The sequence below is a fragment of the Dermacentor silvarum genome, chromosome 2 (genome assembly GCF_013339745.2).
Source record: "Dermacentor silvarum isolate Dsil-2018 chromosome 2, BIME_Dsil_1.4, whole genome shotgun sequence".
NCBI classification, from domain to species: Eukaryota; Metazoa; Arthropoda; class Arachnida; order Ixodida; family Ixodidae; genus Dermacentor; species Dermacentor silvarum.
In genome coordinates this window covers 217,022,718-217,043,533 of record NC_051155.1, presented here as the reverse complement: position 1 = coordinate 217,043,533, position 20,816 = coordinate 217,022,718, and the positions used below count along the sequence as shown (strand labels likewise).

Genomic DNA, 20,816 nt, shown 5'->3' with positions numbered 1-20,816 from the left:
GAGCTGGGGCCCAGCTCACATAGCTGAGCTTGCAAAAAAAAAAAAAAAATTGTAGCTGCTTTAACATGCACATGACAATGAATAGAAGGCTCATATGGTGGAAGACAGGCCCGCAAAGGCTAAAGAAACAGCGGAGCTGATCGGAACCTAACTGGCCCTGGCCTTACGGGTTATGCTTTTACAGAATTTATTGATTATTGGTCGATTATCAATTACCCATTGATTGGCTATCGCAAGGAATTGGCCACGTATTTGGGCTAGGCTAAGCACTACCAAGTCATCCCCAGCATTTTCTCCGGACTTTATTGATTATCGATTAGCTATTGATTGGCTATCGATGATTGACTAAGCTTAAGTAGTCCCAGCCATGCTTATCTAGACTTAGGCTCAGCTTCGCTAGTTCACAGGGGCATGTGCCATCGCGCTTGGACCCTCTCTGCACTGCCGCCAGGATCGGCCCACAGTTTTCTGTCTACGACAGACAGATTACGCTCGGCATAAACAGCTCCACTGTTAAAAGCGAGGTTGCAGGAATCGGGCGAATGCGAAGAGGCGCGTACAGAAGCGTTTTCTTCTGTTTGCTTGTTTGTAAATTACTTAATTGAGTCTTGTACAGAACTACTACGGACCGTGGTCACGCATTGCCCTTTGGTGGTGGTATCACAGCTAAATGAATTCCTGGACCTGCGCTTCCTGGATGAATTCTAAGAAGGTGTCCAATGTTTTCTTTCGCTTCGACGGCCGTCCCATGGTGTGAGTCTACTGGCGGAAGGAATGAGGTCGTTGCTCCATAGGTAGGTCATCGATTACCCAGTGGCAAATATCACAAAGGCTCGAGCACTTCCATATAAGGCTCTCAAGGTTCACTTGTCCTAGGACCGGGTACCGGAAGCCTGTCTTACAAAAGCGTTTGTGCGTTACATTTCCCACATGGTGCGCCGATTTGTTAGCATATGGCGCGCTGACTCGAAAGACTTCTCCGTCGTCTGCGTATTTATTTTTTCTTTCCGAGGTTACTTGGACGCGGCCTTCTTGGTCTGGTATTAACGAAAATATGTAGCAGTGCTAAATGTCAGTGTTCACACAGAAGCAACGATGTGCGGTTACGTTAACGATTATTAAAATTACGCAATGTGCGATGTCCTCGACTGTAACGACACTGGCAGGTAGCTTCACATAACAGTTTGGGGCCTCCCAGGAAGCGCTCACTGTTGGCGAGGTGTCTGCATTCTTTATTTCCAGAACGGTCGGTCGGCACGGCGACAAGCTAGCGGGCAGGAGAGAGACGATAAAGTTTTCGGTTCATGGGCGGTTGCCATGTTGGGATGTAGCACGAACACTTTCTCAATCTTGTGCGTATAGTGACGTCGAGTTATACAACACGGCGCCGTGAAACACCGAAAGCGTCTTCTATATCATATTCAGACAATGTAAACGATCGAAGCATTTACCGTGTCATTGGTATAGCCACAGTTAGAAAGCACTCATGTTAACAACCAGCCATAGAGGCACTAGAATATCTCTGTAAAGTATAGCGTAAAATGCTTAAGTTTACATTGAATTCGTGCTTTTGGCGGTCCCATTTGTTCTTGCGTGTGTATGCAGCTTTCATCCAAACATCTATTTAGCGCACTTGCTCTGTACATGTGCTGTCATTTGCAGGGCGGTCACTCATAACCATTTATGCTCGTGCTTCAGTACGCGTTAGGCCTTCACGATTGCGGTGGGGAAAGCGAATGCTGTGTCTACCGTCTCATGTACATATATCTCATGCTATGCGCCAATCCTTGGGGTCACTACAAGCGCCGTGCACCTTTGCACGTTATCACCCGAGGCACCGATTGCTACTGCCTATACTTGCTGTGACGGTATCTTCGCGAAAGAGAAGTAACCGGCTTGGCTGGTTCGGAGAGTCGAGCGTGGTCGTCGGCGGGCCTTTACGCATGTCCTTTGTGCGGCATGCCAGCGCCGGCACCTTAGGCTTGCGTTGCCTGGGCCGTTTTCAGCTAGCACGCACACGCACACACACGCACACCGGTGGGAGCTCGCGCGTACACGTGTCGCTCGTCTCTCGTGTGTGGTCGTCTCCGAGCGGCTTCTGCCGCGTTTCCGCGTGTTTCCCAAGCGATGGACGCATATGCTACGGGTACTGCTGGCCCGGAGCCAGACTGGTCTAAGCTTAGGCTCATCCTCTGTGAATGGCCCCTCCCGACCGCTCGTGTACGGGGCATGCAATCTTCACGCCGGCGCGAAATGCTTCGCCAGCGCCTCAGCGGAGACTTAGGAATGACGCCTTTTGTTTTTTGCTGGCTATCTATGGAAGAAAGAGCAGCTATCTATGGAAGCGAGAGAGAGAGAGAGCTTTATTGAAGAATAAGAAGCGAAAATATAAGCATCTGTTTGGAAAAAGGTGCACGGTAAATTGCAGCGTCTATATACCAGTGCTGTCCTAGAACGATCATGTGTTTGCCAAGCTCTTGAAGGCGAATGTTGCAAAAGGGCTGAAGATTGTCATAGTTGGGCTATCGTGAAAAGCTCAACTCTATTCTTGTTTGCGGTGTGTTTGTACCCCTGGTTCAACTTTTTCAAGCTGGGTTGTCTTTGTGTAACGAGACGAAGTCTTAAGCGAGTCGGAGTGATGGTGGGATTGGAAGGGGCTGTCATTAGCGTGCTACTAGGAAGAAAGCTTCGTGTTTCGTGCAAGACGCGTAGGAAAGCAAACCGTGATAGAGGCTTTGATTTGCGCATACGGTGGCAGACCGGTGCTGATTTAAGCGGTTGGGAACGTGGTGCTCTAACTTTCTTCACTGTGGGGTGTCGTTGTGTGAAACTTGACTGTTATCGCCCATCTTTACACGATGGTAATACAAAACTATGACATATAGCCCACTGTGTTTACAATATAGCCCACTGTGTTTACACTGAGCGTCGACATAAAACACATAACCGATCATCGCAACCAGCTCATGACTGCTGAAAAGATGCCATCGCTCACAAGAGTCTGTAGTTTCGCTGTGTGCTGCTTAGCGTCTCTCTCGTCACTTACGAATACGACACCATTTGCTTGGCGCTCTTTGGTCATGACTGGCCCTTGCGCCATAAAACACCACATATCATCATCATCATCATCGTCAACGGATACGACGTACACTGTTAAAGCACAAGTCGTTTCATTCGTAAGTGCTGTTTGCCACTGGCTGGTTGCCTTCGCTATTAATAGGTCCGACATCGCGATCGGCTGTCATCTGCTTTGTTAGGAACAGTTCTAGCGTAAGAACGTTTTTGTGTATACGGGGCGGGGTTCTTACCGCCTCCTCTCCTGCACGAAACCGAAGGAAGAAACCGAAGGACGAAGGTTACAAGAGCATGACCATGCAACAAGCGCAGGTGAACCGAGACGTATTCGATTATTTATGCTGCCTATACCACCCGACGCGCTTGGTCTCCGATATCTCAAAAGACTGCTCCAACTGCTTCGAAAGCTGCTGCCTTTTCCACGCGCGTTCCCATTGGTAGTATAGCATGCCCGATCTCATCTCGGAGGCGCTTGCGTTGGGGACCAGCACACTTGTCCGGTTGTTGCTCCCATCTCCATGGGTGGCACGTGCCGTCACGCAGCAAACGCGCAGAAACAAATCCACTTGTGCACAACGCCGCAAGAAGCCGCGAAGGTGGGCAGCCAGATCCCATGCACGAGCCGACGGCAGCCGCCGAAAGACGTCCGCTGAAGGCAGCGCGAGCGCGTGTTCTAGCTACAACCATTACGGAGAGTCGTTACGCGAGCCCAGAACCTGCACGTCGGAAAGTGGAAAGAGCGGAAACAAAAACAGAAGAGCCGATCATCTTTCTCGTCTCGAAAGTTATGTGCAGCAAGTGGCAACCGCGGAGAGGCGCCACTGAACGATCGTGTTGATAAGACAGCGCTAATGCTGTAGTGTCCATTACGCTGACCGCGTCCCGTTACCTATACTACCGCTCGAAATGTTTCTGCGCGCGTATAGATGACTCTGGAATACAAATGACAGCGTGATGGCTGTTTCGCATGGGCGGAAGACAAGAGAGACGGTCGTATAGAAAATGCGCCCATCTAGACGTGTGCGGATGTTCTTTCGCTAGTGGAGGCTAGGCGAACACGGCTCGAGGGATCGGAGTAGTCAATGTATCCTATTTTATTGTGACCTCCCCACACAGACTGCATATTAAGCATGCCTGTACCTAAGTTGCGATGTCCCATCTCTCCCTGTCTTAACGCGTGCGTGTTAGAGATGTTGAAAAAATGTTACAGAAGAGTCCACACAAAAGCTACTGTACCTCTCCGGATAACCACAGGGGATGGGATTTGATGAAAGGACAAATTTTTGTTTCATTGAAAAGAAGTTATTCCGCGATGCTTTCTCATCGTTTGCTGAATGGTTGATCGTTCCTTGTGGCGATCAAGAAAACTAAGAAACATGGAACGTGCTAAGACCATTTTTGAAGACGCAATGGAACTGTATGTCGACCAACTTCGATGTTTCAACTGTATGGAGCATGCATATACAACTAGCGATCTAGTATTAAGATCGGCTCGCTAATTTTCTTGAGGGTGGGGTGATGGGTGGCATGCTTGTGTTGGAAGGGCAGTCTGAAGCAACGTCGAATAACTTTTATTGTAACGAAGAAGGAGGACACACTTAGACAGTCGCGTCGCCGTCGCGGCATTCGCGGGTCTCGGAGCCAGTTCGTCTATCTTGCTGAACCCTTGTGCAGCTGCTGCGTTTCTTGTTGCCGCTTGACGAGCAGAATAAACCTCTTCAAAATTGCTGGAGATGCTGGTATCAGACAAGAAGCTTGGAACTCCGCAACCGGAAACTCCAGCGCGTCTTTGTCGTGCCGGAAGGAGATCCTGGACACCCTGCTCGTGCTCGTAAATGTAAAATTCTGATGTAATATAGCAACATGGCGCGAGACCACCCTGTTTTTACCTAGAACCACTAAGTGTCAAAACTACGAGTCACACAGAACCGCTGGCGGATCTTGAGGGAGGAGGGGTCCTGTGGATCCGCAGGAGGTGCTGAAGACGCAGCTTGTGTTGTGTCTTCTGCTCTATTTTGGCTTGAGTTGTCCGGATTACGCTTTGCATCATGTGGCGATTAGCCCGTGGTTCAACCGTCACTTGACAAGTACCGTTTCCTCAGTGCATGGAAGTTCCGGAGGGCTAAGTGTAGCCCGTTCTCGTTGCATCAGCTTGTGGGAGCCAACGCGCCCAAGGGTAGCGAAGAAGAGCCTTCTATGCGGCCAGCGCTCTCTGGGCCTTTATTGCCTATCCTTGTCCAGGTGTGCGCGCGCTCCGCCGCCGACCAAATGGAGATAAATGCTTCGTCCACGGCCGACAGTAGCCCGCGGTCTCTTTCTTTCGCCAGCAGAAGCAGCACGAACCAGAGGCCTAATGGTCACAAATGGTTGTTGCTGTTTGAACGCAGCTGCAGGCACACGACTTTCTCTCTGGAGGGGAGGGGAGTGGGATGGAGAGAGGGGAGTAGGGGGGGGGGAGGGTGCCTAGCGCCCCGCTGTTGTCCCGTCTGTTTGTCTACCCCACAGTTGTGCCTCTAATGGGGGTTAGAGAGGAGGCAAGTGCACGAGTGCTATGCCTAGCAGGGGGGTGCGCGGCTGTCCCCGTTCGGGACCCCCCTCCCACTTGCGTGCGACGCAATGGCGCATGTCGCGACGCCTGCAGGACGAAACGGTCTACACGACACAGTGCACTATACATGGCTTCAGAAACAAGGTTACAGTGCTTTTTTATTTCCGTTTTCTTTTCGTATTTTTTTTTTCGGGACGCGTTACACAAGACTGTTACTGACGACGCCAGGGTCCTTTGTATACTGCTCCGTGGCGGGGTCGCTGCAGTGAGAGTTATGTCCAGACTACATTGTGCCAAGCGCAGCTTTTGAACGAAGCTGCCGGTGAATACTGACCAGAAGGCTGGTGGTCCTTTTTTCCGGTAGCACTTGACCAGAATTTAAACAGCCTTAGAACCGACTTTGGTTACTCAGTTCCTTTCGCTTAGTTTTTTTTTTTTAGTTGTTTTATGACCCTGCATCAACTGTGACCACCTTATGGGGAGTAAAGCTTATTTCTTCGTTCCCGTCACTACGCTTTCCTTGTTGTACGTTGATTTGCACTAGCCGCAGAGATATGGCCTGAATGTTGAATTATGTCAGCTAGCATATTTGCTCACAGCTTCAACGTCCGCCAACCAGTGCTTCCCCCTAACCTGAAATACTGGCTCGAAGACAGCGCCAAGTTGTCGACGTCCTAGACTGTACGCTGCGACATAGTTGAGGACGCCACCGTGTGCGTTCCGTGCCCTTTTCAGAACAATGGAGTGCTGGAACTGCTCTTTGCGGGAGTAACTGCGTGCCTCACATTTAGCGCCATTCTCAGAAGTTTCGTAGTGCCCCATGGATTGCGTTAACTCTGTTTGCGTTCAGTCAAACTTAACGTGCTTAGCTGGAAAATAAGGCATACGAGAGCCACCGGAAATAGGGTTGAATTGGGTCCAAGTAGGTTAGGTTAGGTTAGGTTTCGAATCTGATGTCTCACTAATAGGGTTGAATTGGGTCCAAGTAGGCTATAGGTTATGTTAGGTTTCGAATCTGATGTCTCGCTAATAGGGTTGAATTGGGTCCAAGTAGGTTAGGTTAGGTTAGGTTATGTTAGGTTTCGAATCTGATGTCTCACTCCATGGCCCTTGATGCGCGCTATTCCGCAGGTGTTCGAGCGTGGGCTAAACGAACGCGAGTCATATCCCCCTGCTCGCGCGTCGCAGCGCGGCGGCGGCGAAGAGCGCGCATCAACGCATAATAGTTGATCCATTGCCAAGCGAAAAGAGAACGTGTCTCCTGGCCCAGTGACGACGCCGGGCCGCCTCTTGTCGTGCCCCGCTGACGCTGATTGACGGGCTGCTCGGCTGCGCGCGCGGCAGGCATCGGGCGCGCTGATGAGGCCACCGCTGCGGACGAAGGGACGCGCGTGTCTTTCGTGCATACGGCTTGCCTTCGGCGGGCTTGTCTGTTTACCTTTCTCCTTAACCCTTGCGTGCTGTCGCTCCTTGCAGAATGCGCCACGCACGAACGCTTGCACGCATTCGCTGGGAAACTTGCATGCAGTCGCAGCGTATACGCTTCGTTGCGTGCTCGACCGGTGCGAGCGGTCGCTTGTCGTACAACTTGTCGGGGAGGCCCAAACTTCGAGTATCGCTTGAGTTGGATGGAAGCACGGGGTAAATCGCGAATACGGCGCTTTTCGGAACTGAAAGATCGCAGTTCAGGATGAGAGGGAGCGAGACCCAAAGCAGTAACACGAAGGGCCAGTCACAACGAGTTGCGATATGGTTTTGTTTTTCGCCCCGTGGCCATCATATGGCTATGAAGTATGTCCTTGTTAGCGAGAGGGGGGGGAAGGGAGGGAGAGAGGCGCTCGTGAATAATTTAACTACTTGGTGTTGTTTAACATACGCCCCAAACTGAGTACACATACGTACGTTTTGCGTGCCAGACGGGCCATCGTAGATTCGAAACGAGTAGTAACGTTCCAATGAATACGATGTGTTCCCGAGCATGTTCAACCTTCACACTCACTGTTACTAGCCAAACCCACCCCCTCCCCCCGCACCTTATTATTATAATTTCTTTTGATGTCCATGCTGTGATACGAGCGAATAAGAAATTTGTGTAAGTTGCTGCTTTTCAGAAATGTCTCTCGTCTCAGCGCAAGAGACATGTGTATAGCCGCGACTTGTAACGGAAACGCAATTCCTTTGGAAGGAGCCTGTGTAGGCGAGTTTCTGCTATACTCCGTACAGCTTCGTACTGTTCTGTTACCGACTGATTCGTGATGCTGGGTTGGTTCATGATTTAGGCTTAATAACAGTGCACGAACGACATGGACGAGAAGGACTAGAGGGAAAGGCGCTGTCCTGTTCTTGTCCGCGTCCTTTTGTGCTATTCTGAAGCTTAAAGGGCCTGTTACCCAATTGGTCTGTCTATCTAAATGGGAGAAATAAACATTATTGTCGTTTATTATTCAGAAACTCAGCGGTTTTCGTCGGTTACGTGAGCTAGCGGTTCGACAGGTTTCCGGTGCACATAAGCAATACAAGGAAAGCTCTTCGAAGAAATCTAGGCCGTCGGCGTGTCTTCGTGGTATCAACGTGCGCACTTCATTGCGCAACACGCGTGCGTGCTTCTCCAGCGTTTTCCTCGTTCTGCCACCTGTGACGAGACTTGTTGGGAGTTTGAATGATTCGTGTACCATCTATGATGTATGCTTAGCGCGTTTGCAATATTTACTCACAGGGAGTCGGTCGCTTGAGTTCTTTTTGTTTTCGTGTCCGAAGGTTGTAGGCGTGCCCTCTAGCCATAACTAGCTATCGTACCGATTCTTGTAAGGGCACCCGTGTAAGGGCCGCACCTCCAACTTGGCAGTCAAAGATTTGGAGAAAAAAAATCCAACGGAGAAGCAGACGCGTTCGGTGCCCCCAACTTCCGCATGCTGCATACTTTCGCGTGCCGCTACTAGATGGCGAGCCATCTGTAGTAGCGGCATTTAGTACCTAGAGCCATCTTGTCCGTGTAAGGGCCGCACCTTGTCACAGTTGCGGAAAAAAAAAGTGCGGCCCCTATACGAGCCTATACGGTAATTCTAGGAGCCCTGATAAGTTGACATGTTAAGAAAAAAGTACCAGCAAGTTTAAACTCACTTTACGCTTATTTTTTCTTTATATATATATTTTTATTTATTTTTATTTTTTGCAATGGCGGTGTCCAGTGAAGAAATTTTCATAGTTCTGACGATTTCGGCGCAAAGCTCGGCAACGGATAAGTGCGTGAGGGCGAAACATCTGCAGGAAACTCAAGTTCGGCCTTCGGCGTTGTCCACGTGGCACATTTGAGCACCACCGAAACGCACAGCTGAGTTTTCAATGTGCCACACGTGGAACGCATGTAAACAAACCAACAGCCGCTGCTGTTGACAGCTTGAGCTTTGTAAAATGGCTGCATTTAACGACGGCTTCTTAATTTATGATTGGTCGACTTTGTAGGGGCGGGGCTCCGTTACCGTGCTGGCGACGGAAACGTAGAGCACCGCTCTGCGTCGCTGGCGACCCGTGTTTGAGGAGAAAACGACTCGATAACCCTCTCCCCCTGACGAAAACCGGTGCCGTGACGGTGACGCGACGATGCGTTTGACGGCTGTGTGAATAAGGCCTTACTTGCAACTCCTGTTATGGTGCCCTACAAAAGCCTATCTTAGTGGGAAGCACAAATACCCCTTTAAATATTTTATTGCGATAGCAATTATATGGACACTCAAAAGCAGATTTCTGCCGTCGGCGTCGCCGTCGCCGTCGCCGTGAGGTTCCGTATGACGACAATGGAGATGAAATCGTGGCCGCGCGCCGCCGAACGCTGTATGTGCGAGTGAAAGGGCGCGAGGGACGCGCTCTTTCACGGGGAGTGAACGCACGGCGGAGAACAAACGCGCGTTCTGCGCCGTGCTTCCTTAAGGGCTGCAGAAGTAGGCGTCTCTTTGCTCCTTTACAATAACCATATATGTAGAGCAAACGCGCCTTCTTCCGATGCGCGAGAGGCTGTGGGGGAGGGGGCGAAGGGGGAGGGAAGGGAGGCGACGTTTAGCTGCGGCACCAAGTGCCTATTTATATCAGAGGCTCCGGCAACAGTCACCAACGCCGCACGCATTTTGAGCGAACGCGGGCAAAACGCCGACGGCGTCGACAACAGTTCTGCGCGTTGCCGGTGCTGCTGCATGTCCAAGTTTATACAGCTGATAAAGCTAACATCATTACTCCGTATAGCTCTCTACAAATTTGCTATCGCAATTGATGTTTCACCTTTCAGGTGAAAATGCGACAACTTTTTTTGTGGAATAAACAAACGTTTACATTGTTCCAATAGATTTCATTTTAATTTGACAATTATATGGACACTCCAGGGTAATTTTCGCCGTCGTCGTCGCCATAGTCGTGATGTTCCAATATATATATATATATATATATATATATATGCTGTATGTTTATTATGCCGTATATGCAAAGTGTATGCGATACTATTCAACCGCCAAAGTTGATCAAGTGACATCTTATATTCTTGACTGAATTATTCCTTAGAATGTTTGGGAATTGTAGGACGCAAAACAAAAGTCACAGGAAGTTTCATTCACAGCACATGCCTTTTATTTTAAATTGTCTCAGATTATGAAAAAAAGTGCAAACCAATTTTTTAGCGCTCGCAATCTGAAAGTGGTGCAATTTCACTGGCCGCGCTCTCTTACCGGCAGTGCAGTGGCTCCTGTGCGATGCCATCACAGGCCTTAAACGGTGTGTGAGAGCTTTTAAGGATGCTTTTAAGTGTTAGCGCTCCCGCGTGTATTAGCCCAACCGCGTAGGTTAGCGCATCTACGTATAATTGCACCCGCGTATAGTTAGAAAGAACACCGTCCAAGGAGCTCAAGCGGAACGTTAAACCTTGTTATCGCCGACAGTGCTTCGCCCTTCGGGTGAAACTGCTAATGTTTTCTTCTAGTGCTTTCCCATAGCCTGTGCCTGACACGAACTCCGATTTCTATTGCATGGCAGAATAACGGGATCAAGAACTTGGGTGTTCGTAGTCGACCGTAACCCCGGCGGGGAGCCGTAAATCGTGCTTCCCCGCAGACACAAGTGCGTGTGGTGAAGCCGATAACGAAGGGGGAGTATAAGGTTCTCATTTGCTCCCTTGTATCGCTGCCGCGTGGATTCAGGCACCCTCACAATATCTTTAATACAACCTACCCTAGGCAACCCGGTTAATTTGATTTCTGTTTTACAGGCAGAAGCGTCACGTGATAGTGGCGTTCTTTTTTTTTTTTTTTTACACGCATTCGAAAATTTGTCATACGTGTCAGTAGACAAACGTACAGCGTTCATGCATAAAGAAACTATACTGGAAACTTTTGGCAGTTCATTGAACGTAAAAGGAATACACATATTCGCAATTACGAAAGAAATTGGTTTCGGGAATCAAATATTTAATATTCTGGACAAAATTACTTTGCCGTAGCAGAAAAATGATTTCTATAGTGTTCTGTTCTGTGACACCTACGTGCTGCGTCATCGCGCCAAATAAGGCACCCAGCACCTTACCGAATTAAGTTACACTTGCCTAGCCAGTACACATTTCCTCGCGTTTAGCACGCAAGTGTACCTACCAACAAAGGCTTTTTGCCGTTAGCGTTAGTTTACTGATCAACATTGCCGCCATGTTCTTGCGATTTCAGCAATGCGAGAAAGCCAGCTTTACGTCTTCTTCTTTCTGTTTACTTCCCTTTTCTTTCTTTTTTTTTCTTTTTTTTCAGCATGATATATTTTTCGAAACGTCGTGATGCGTAGATCTGTATGCAAACAGTGGCATAGTGGTAGACGCGACTTGTACTATACATCAAATTCATATCCTCAACCGCATACATCTGAAAGAGAGTGCCATCGTTTTCGCGGTGATGGTAATTTTCGCAGCTTCTTAGTCCGCTTGTAACCAACATTTCGGAGACATTGATGCCAAAGCTTCTTTCTTTGAAGCAATTCTCAAAAACAGATGTGAACTCTGTGGTAATATTAGAGAGCTTCAGCTTTTGCCTGATACAGGATGCGTTATGTGATCCGTGATACGTTAGACACTCTGCGAATGCGCAGCATCTCCGCGGAATTGTGGTAGACATGCTGAGAGATCAACGTTTTAGCATACCGTCGTAGCGTACCTTGATAAAATGTGGACTGAAATTAACGATTCAGTAAAGAGTTAGGCTATTAGAGTGTTCTTCATCGCCAGCTTATCGCCAACGCCAACGCTGTGGTGCCATCTGCTACTTGGAAATCAAAACACTTTCCCTGCTCGGTACTCTTTGTCTAGGCCTGGCAGCGTCGAAACAAACAGCTGATGTCAATAATAAGCAATCGCCAATACTCTGTCCTCAGCGTGATATGAAACTAAGTGATGCCTGAATTCACCATTTACTTCTTGCTGTTCGGCCGGAGAGCAATTAGCAAAGGCGGATTCGGGTTGAAGCGGGTGGTCTGGGCTGGTCAGGGCGCTGCCATGTTACGTAATCACGGTAACCTGCCACGTTAATGAGTGGCATAGTAGGACGCGCATGCGCAGTGGACCTAACTTTTCACGCGTCACGTATCACGCAACCCCCTTCAAGTTTACCGGGGCTGTTTGGTTTCCGCCTTCTATCTGCATCGGTCACTGTCCGCAACTGATTCAGTAGTTCTTCCCGGCTTATTTTTTCGTGTCCGAGTTAGTGGCTCCGTCGGAAGTCCGGCCACCGCGGGGTTCCTAGATTGACCATTTCCGCGCACCGTATTGATGCGTAGCCAAAGGAGACGTGATAAATGTACACAGTAGGGGTTAGGGTGCTTAGCGCGGAGGAGATTTCTCTACGGGGAGTCCGCGGAGACGCCGTCTAAGCCATTTATATCGGCGTCCATTGACCGACGGCTGCGCCGAGGTTGAGTTGGCCTGATAAACGTCTTTATTGGCCATCCAAAGTGCTTAGGTATAGGTTAGTTGTGCTGACTCTGAGAAATTATTTCTGAGCAAATGTTTGTCTAAGACGTACGAACATAGTTAATCTCCGTATAACATTAACATCACCGTATAGTGAAGAGGATTTACGCAGTGGAAGCGGGGTTATTTAGCGATACTGCTTTCTTTCACAGATGTTGCTGTCGTCTCCCGCTAGATGCCGCGGGAGTGCCCAAAAGCAACTGTGACGTAATATCTGCTGCATTTTTTTTAAAGAACAGTTGCGTCCTCTACTAAATTACGCCTAGCGAGCATATTTTGTTTTTTCAGCAATAGTGATCACCTCGAACATTCATAATTAGTAGCAAGTACGGCATTCTTGATTACGGAGTCCCAGCTTTTTATTTCGGCTATATAGCCTATCTATGAAGAGGCCCATGCCACGACATAAATTCGTAAGGTGAAGGTTACACGCACAATTCGTGATAACGATCTTTCTTAAACCACAGCATGGCATTGCGATGTCACGTAGCACTCCTGTTCGCGCGCCATGTTGCAGGCCATGTCGTGTCGAGCTTTATTCTCACTATTTTGCCTTCCAATAGAGAGCGGAGCGAAGCGTAGAGAAAGAAACAGCGGAAGCACGAAGAAGTGGTGGCACGTTTGCTTGTCAGTGATGTAGTTCACATCACGCACAATAGAAAAAAAAATTTACCATTTTATGATACTTCTTAATTGTTCGCGGAATAAATTCAGCGGCGATGTGGTGGTAAATGTGACAGAAATGCGCTGGCATTATGTCGCACTTCTTTGAGGTCTCACATCCACGATGTAAACCGCGTTCACCACATTGCAAAATGTTCAGGAGCTCACTCGGCACACGTCGCGCTTCTTAAGGAGCAAGACAAACGAGATAACAGCAAGGACACGAACCAGAGATAGACTGTACTCTTGCGAACTCACAGCCTTACGCCGTGCGATTGTGCCGGTTATGGAAATTTATGGTCCGTTAACATTGCGGAAACGTGCTGCTGACATCAACACAACTTAACCTTCAACATCCAGAACCGTCGGCGAGCAACTTTAACGAGGGTACAAGTCGGCAGTTGTTTGAAGAGGATGTAGACACGCTTGGTAACAATCGTTGCTGCTTGTCGTAGGGCAAGGACGCCGACACGAGCTTTTCTTGTTTTTGTTTTTTTGCGAATATTGTTGAGAAAGCTATTGGCCGTAGTCAACAACGACCTTGTGGTTCACTGGTCCCTCTCGGAACGTTGCCGATAGCTAAATATACGTCAATAAATCCATCGAAACGATATATACATGCGTAAGCCGAACAGAGCGTATGACTTCAAGATAAGAACCTCGAGTGCCCAGTGTATACTTGTTTTGATATATAGGTTCACCTTGACAACAGATGAGAAAGCGGCCTTTGTCAAGGCGGAACCTTTTGTATAACTCGCTCGATTGGCCGACAACCTTGTTGCACCTCCTTAAAAAAAAAAAAAAAAAAAAAAAAAAAAAAAAAAGAAAAAAAAAAAGACCACGTCACTTCCCCGAGTTTCTCAACGCTTTTAAACGAGACGAGAATCTGGCCTGCGACGGCGTGCGGGGGTGTACATACATATATTACAACGCCTCGCGTCCAACAGAACCTCCGGAATAAAACTGGTTGTTTATTTCTGTCGGAGAGCAGCGACTCGACCAGCCACTTATACCGTCGTAAACATGAGCGAAGGCTCATGTTTCCTGTCCAACGTTTTGGCGCTCTTACGATGTGAGTAGCCCTGAAGGACGCAAAATGACCCATTGTGTGACGCGCATGCGCACTTCTTTCGAGGAAAACGCGACTGACGCTTCCTTATTTCGCCAAGTGAACGGGGGCGTTGAATAAACTGCCTTGAAAGTTTCACTCACGCTGCACTATACGCGCCTCCGCGGGACGTTTTCTCTCGAAGTCGTAAAAGCCCCGTTCGTTTCCGAGTGTTCTCTGGGTTATTTATATTTTCCCCGCGAAGTGTATTTTACCACAGGTTGTAACTGCGCTGTGTAATAATGGGATGCAATTGATAAGAACCGGGTGGTATTACTTACTCCCTGTTCGTTGAAACTTGGATCACGTCAGTGGGTTAGCCTGCTTCCTTATCGCCGTTAAATTAAACCTCTCGCTGCCTTCGGCTGGGACTTGTCTTTCGTGATGAACTCAACATTACGACGTGTTATAGCTTCCAAATCATGTGTTACGCATTGCACATCTGACTTCTTACGTACAATATACGTACAGGTTTCGCCGAGAAAGTTTCGAAGCAACTCCTCACGTTCTCGAGTCAGTTAATTGTCAGGCTGCGTGGAACAGTCATTGTTTCAAAGACCTAGAAATCTTGCGGGACCTTAGACATTGCTCAACAAAAAAATCAGAAGTTTCAAGCGTTAAACCACGTGAAACTCACTCACTCACTCACTCACTCACTCACTCACTCACTCACTCACTCACTCACTCACTCACTCACTCACTCACTCACTCACTCACTCACTCACTCACTCACTCACTCATCACTCACTCACTCACTCACTCACTCACTCACTCACTCACTCACTCACTCACTCACTCACTCACTCAATCAATCAATCAATCAATCAATCAATCAATCAATCAATCAATCAATCAATCAATCAATCAATCAATCAATCAATCAATTGAGTTCATGTCATTCGCGTAATGTCTTCAATACGTTTCTCAAGGACAGTACATACACGTCGATTGCTACGTGACTTGTTATCCTCATGAAACTTTCATATTAGCCTGCACACTTCTGTAGCTCTAATATAAATTTAGCCATAGGCAGCGACGCCAGCAGCGCAATAAAACGGATCGTTGCCAAATTACCGTTTTACTTCACCGCATTGCGTCCGCCGATATTAGCTGCTTAACCGTCGTTGAGCTTTACTACGTTTAATGCTTCTTGGTCGTCGTGCGCGTTCATTATAGTTTGCACAGTTCGCCCCTGCTTGATTAGTTTACAACAATGGCGCGCTTCAGCGCCACTCATTGCACAGGCAAACAAAATGATGCGATGGCGTGACCAAGTCAATAACATTATAAGCTTGCGCTCGGGGTTTACCAAGGCGGAGCTTTCGACATCCTTTTTCTCTGCAGCGTACATCGGCCGACCGATCAAAATGCCTACGCTGGTTTAAAAGGCTTTCAAGCCGCCTTCAGGCCATTACTGCCGAACTGAAACGCCGGAAGGGTTCTGAGTGCAAAACGCAATTAACGGTGGCGTAACCACATTGCTTTGTTGAATACGGCTGGCTTTAATTTAGAGCCAGTCATGCGACGGACAAACATGATGTGGCCGCGTGGAATTACGAGAAGCGTCCGGCCGCTGCACATAAGAGAGGACGGCGCACGTTGCCTGTCGAGTGTTTTTGTTTGTTCACCCCGTACAATAAATCATTCGCAACTTCAATGCAGCCAGATCATTTTAAAACCCATTGTTGCCTAAACGGCGCAAGCATACAGGCTACGTTGCTTTTTTCTTTATTTCTTTTTTTCTTTTTGTCCGGCGACTGTAAGTTGATGAATGTTTGGTTACCGCTCTCGAAGCGGTTAATGTTTTCCGGTAGGAAGCATTAACCGGTTTGTTCTTTGAAAAGAACAAAGGAAAAAAAAAAACATTATTGTTGCTCAGGTGGATCGCGATCGCTGACCAGGGCACACATCTATAGTTTGAGATCCCCGGCAGCCGTGTCCATACGTCGATTGCAAATGCGCATCGAGGCTTGGCAATGGTTTCTGGTGCGGCGATGTGGTTGCTACTACGCCGCGGTCTCACTAATTTTGTGCAGCACTGTTAAACTTGCACGAGGCTTCAGTTCACCGAATGACCGAATCCATGGACTTTTTCCCATCCAGCCAATGGTTCGCCTATCAGATATCACGTGCGGTCTGAGCGAAGGTTGCACGCCGATTGCTACACGTGTCAAATTCCAAGTGATTTGTCAGTTTGTCCGATGATTGACCGAACACTGGCGCCAAACCCTAATACGGGAATGCCGGCTACTCCTTTACCCGATACTCTTACGCCTTGTCCCATATTCAAGTCCCTCTGTGAATGTTTCCGTACTTCTAGACGAATTATACGCTCGATATATTTGCGTACAATGAGAATGATGCGTAATCTGTTGGAGTTTGTCCAGCTTGCAGATACAGAATGATTTGTTATTTCAGTTTGAATAGAATGGGTCATGCTTCCCAAGAACCACTATACAGCTAGGAAGCACACTAGGTCCTATGCGTTCTGCTTCAACGCAACGTCAAGCTTCAAACTTTCTTTTCTCGTTTCTTCAAGACGCTGGCTCAATTGAGAAGTTCCAGCCTGTCTACATCAACACCATCACCTATACCTCACCTGTAGAATACACGATCATACATTTTCCGCCTTTTCTATTTTTTTTAAATTTTTAATTTAACCGCCCTTCTTTCCCACAGGGCCTTCCTGTCCCCAATGCCTTTCCACGCGGAAAGTAGCTATAGCATATTGACACGAAGAAAGCGGCTACATGCACACCGGCAGAATTCACTGCATTTTATTAGAGAGCTTTCTCTCTCTCTTGATGGTGTTACTAAAGCTCACCTGCATGGAGTTTAAACATAGGAAAACCGGTTACTCGCGCCGCAAAAATGAGTAGCCACTACTCCTCTTGTTCTTAGAGTGCACGCAGCTGTTCGACATCGCTACACGGTTTTCTCGAGTATATGTCTAGGCACAGCGACGGAAGCAGCCACAGCATGCTAGCGAGCCGGCGAATTCAAGCAGCGACCGCGCTTTCGAGCCCCGCATCCGCGTACAAGCAAGTCAGATGACTTTGTCCTCTTGCTTTTCTTTTGTCACATCCCCACGTCGGACGTCCCGCCGGCGGCACGCGCTCGGTCGTTTGCGTGCTAGTCTTTTTAACGAGGACTCCGTACCGCTCGGAGGAGGCTGCGCAGACAGAGAAAGAGTATTAGGAGAGAGTGACTCGCCGCAGGAAACGCATCTTTTTGTTTTTTCTCGCCGCGTTCAAGAGCTGCGCGGCACCTATAGCTGTCTAGGCTGCCCCCGCAGAAGAGACAAAGGAGTCGTCGCCGTCTGTCCGCGCATCTGACAGACGGCACCGAAAAGCAATTTGCCGTACGCGCGCCCATGCGCGCTAGCTCGCTTCTTGCTGGCTCGAACAAAACAGACGACGTGCCCGTCGAAGTCTGTTAGGAGGATGAACTCGTTTTGCTTTTTTCTTTTCCTTGGTCGTCGTTCTCTAGTTAAGAGTCGTGATCGTAGTCACGACATCCACGTATGGTGGATCTGCTATAATCAAACACAGTTACACATCAAGGACAATTATAACAACTTGTTCGCTTTCACGTTCATTTCTGGTAATGGAAAGAGAGTACACTAGGAAAGAAATTACGAAATATTATTAGAATTATAACTTAATCAGTACAGTAATTTATGATTGATAATTGGTTTGCTGAACTATCCACAGCTGCCAGTTGGGCGTTACAGGGTTAAAGGAGTACTGTGATGATACTTTTCAAATGTCATTTTTTCTTCTCTAAGTGAGGGTTTAGACCCCAGAAAAGATACTTGCTAGCGTCAGAGCGCCCTAAATAGTTAACTATAATTGCTTGTTTCCATGAGATAATCTTGGTTTCGGTACTAAGGAAGTGGATGCGTCATGACGTCATCGTACACGTGCTAGCTCCGTTCCTGCTATCCCTGCAGCTACCACTCGTGAGCACAGCCAGAAAAAAAAAATGCGTGCTACACTCTTGTTTATTTTGCCATATGACTAACGTCATCGGACGTGTTTATCTAGCCTTATTGCTTCACGACGTCAGTAAGTTTTTCTCTGTGTCGTGACGTCGCTACAGTGTCGATATGATGCAAGCTTAGGCATTTCGAGACCAATTTAGTATCAAATTTTATAATTGCTTCCCAGCCTTGATACTTTCTCAATGTCACACTTTTGTTGTCAAGTCTTCTCTTCACCCCTGCCGTTAAACAGCTCGCACTTTTACGAAGCGTTTCCTTCGTCCGTTCTTTGGGTTTTGTTTTTGCTTTCTCATTTCACGGCGTGCGCAGTAGTTTCTATTGTGCGCATATAACAAGCTTGTGGTTGCGTGGTTGTTTCGTGGAAACATCGTTGAGAACATCTAAAGTGCAGACGTGTGGTACAGTGCGTCCACATTAACGTGCCGTATGACCAAGTCGTGAAAAAAAAAATTAAAAGGGAAATTGGCGGAAGCTGCTCTCTTGGCGTCACTGCCGTAAAGTTTAGTGGAAACAAACAAACAAACACAGCAAGGAAGCAAGAAAAAGCTGAAAGGGAACAGAAAAGACGGCGTAGTTTCTTCTTCTTCTTTTTTCCCCCTTTCTCCTAACAAAAGCTGCAGCTGCAAGGTGTGTTTGACAGTTCTTCGCGAACGATTAGCCGAACAAAAGTAGAAAGCGAACAAGTTAGCTTTCTTTTCTTTGTCAAGTCTTTCCGAGCTTCCACGAAGAATGGAAACCGCGCCCCTACTTTGAACCGAGCGCTGTTTACGTGTCCTTATTGTACTTTACTCTCGGGGCTTCGCGCCTCAGCAACAGACGCTTTCTTTAAGTAGGTCAACTTCTTTTTTTCAAAGCAGTAGCAGTATAATGTATGCTACAGGCCGTGTCCACTGAGCCGAAGTTAAGTTAAATCCAGAACTATGGTTACTTGGTTCATACGTCATGATAACTTCAGCGCTACATTTAAGGAAATGTGAGGAAGCCAAGAAAATGTTCACGTTCAGGTGTGCAAAACTTACTTTTAGGGAATATTCTTTCTGTATGTGCGCGTGTGCCATGCTCAGTCTTTACGCAGCTCTTTAAGTTCGCTGGCTTTGGAGGAATCTATCTTCAAACGCTTTGGTTCAGTTGCCCGTCTGTAACGGGCGCTCTGTAAAAATGTTGTCGCATGCTTCCACATAGGTTATCAAGTTGACGCTGTGAAGGATCACAGTCAACTCTTTCGAATTAGAAACGAATTATAGGTAAATGCACTTCAAGTACAGAACCTCTTGCAATACCAAGTCAACTTTCCTTTTCTTGTTCTTTTCCTTCTTTCTTTTGTGGTTGTTACTTCTAGACATGTGAGGGACACCATAGGTAATCACAGACGTGCGTGTTGACGATAATAAAGCGGTGGCTAATGATGAGAATAATAGGTCACTAAGACTAACCAAGATGCAAACAACAATAGTGTTGTCTAATCTGCGTTCTTTTTTTCTTTCTCAGTACTTCTTAATTTTTTCTTTCTTCCCGTTATTGTCCTCGTGAAGGCTTTCGCGGCACTTGACATATGTCTCGGGAAGCTACACATAGTCATGCTTGGTCTCAAGTTGCTTTGAGGCAGGCCGTGAATCTGATGCTTCGAAGACAGGGTACAGGCTGTTATCCTGCAACTCTGTTCCTTTCACTAGTATGCTCATCTGTGAGCATGAACGGCGTTTCTCCCTGTTGACCTTGTGCTTAATGTCCAGAAACGCACACGAAATGCTAAAAGCGCATTCTCGGTTGAAGTAAGCCCGGCTGTCTAATAAATAGGACATCACTCGCGTCATCTTTTCATCCCGCCTTGCCAAGTAAGCTTCATCAAGAAAGAGAGAGAGAGAGAGAAAAAAGGACAGGTAATCGCCTAGGAGCTGGCGATTACCCCCCCCCCCCCCCAAAAAAAAAAAAAAAAAAAGCATTAAAAAACTGAAACAAGACCATGAAGTGTGCACATGTAGTAGTATAAGGTTTTTGTTTTAATATCACTGGTTACTTGAATGGTGGACTACCCGTGTGATTGTTTTTTTCAATGGTTTTGCATTGTTCTCGCCATCGGCTGGTTTCTAACCGTCTGCCTTTCCTCTTGTCTTGTGCGCAGCAATCTCTGGAGAAGTCCGCGCGCAACGCTAACGACGAAGTGGTCATCAAGGGCAAAGGAGCCGTCAAGCTGGGATGGATCCAGGGAGTGTTTGTGAGTGCGCACGCAGGCGACTGTTCTCTTCTCTTCCTTCCTCCGTACCTCCTCAGAAGTGAGCGCGCACGTGTATGTAGCCCTGTTGTCCCGAGGAGGGGTTTACGCCTCGCTTCATCCAGGACTGGACTGCAGCCAGTGTCGTTAAGCGGTTTAAAAGAATACTGCACCGTTTGCAGCTGGCTGCGCAGCTTGTCGCTGTAGACTAGCAAATTCGAT

The 20,816-nt window shown here is 47.7% G+C and overlaps 1 protein-coding gene across 1 annotated transcript in view; it reads left to right on the top strand.

Moving 5' to 3' along the window:
* The window catches only part of LOC119442635 (uncharacterized), a 78,650-nt gene extending 57,834 nt beyond the window's left edge, over positions 1 to 20,816 (top strand). The window contains exon 2 of the mRNA XM_037707579.2: positions 20,505 to 20,816. Within this exon, the coding sequence (XP_037563507.1) occupies positions 20,505 to 20,801 (297 nt within the window). The 3' untranslated portion in view covers positions 20,802 to 20,816. The remainder of the gene's footprint in view (positions 1 to 20,504) is intronic.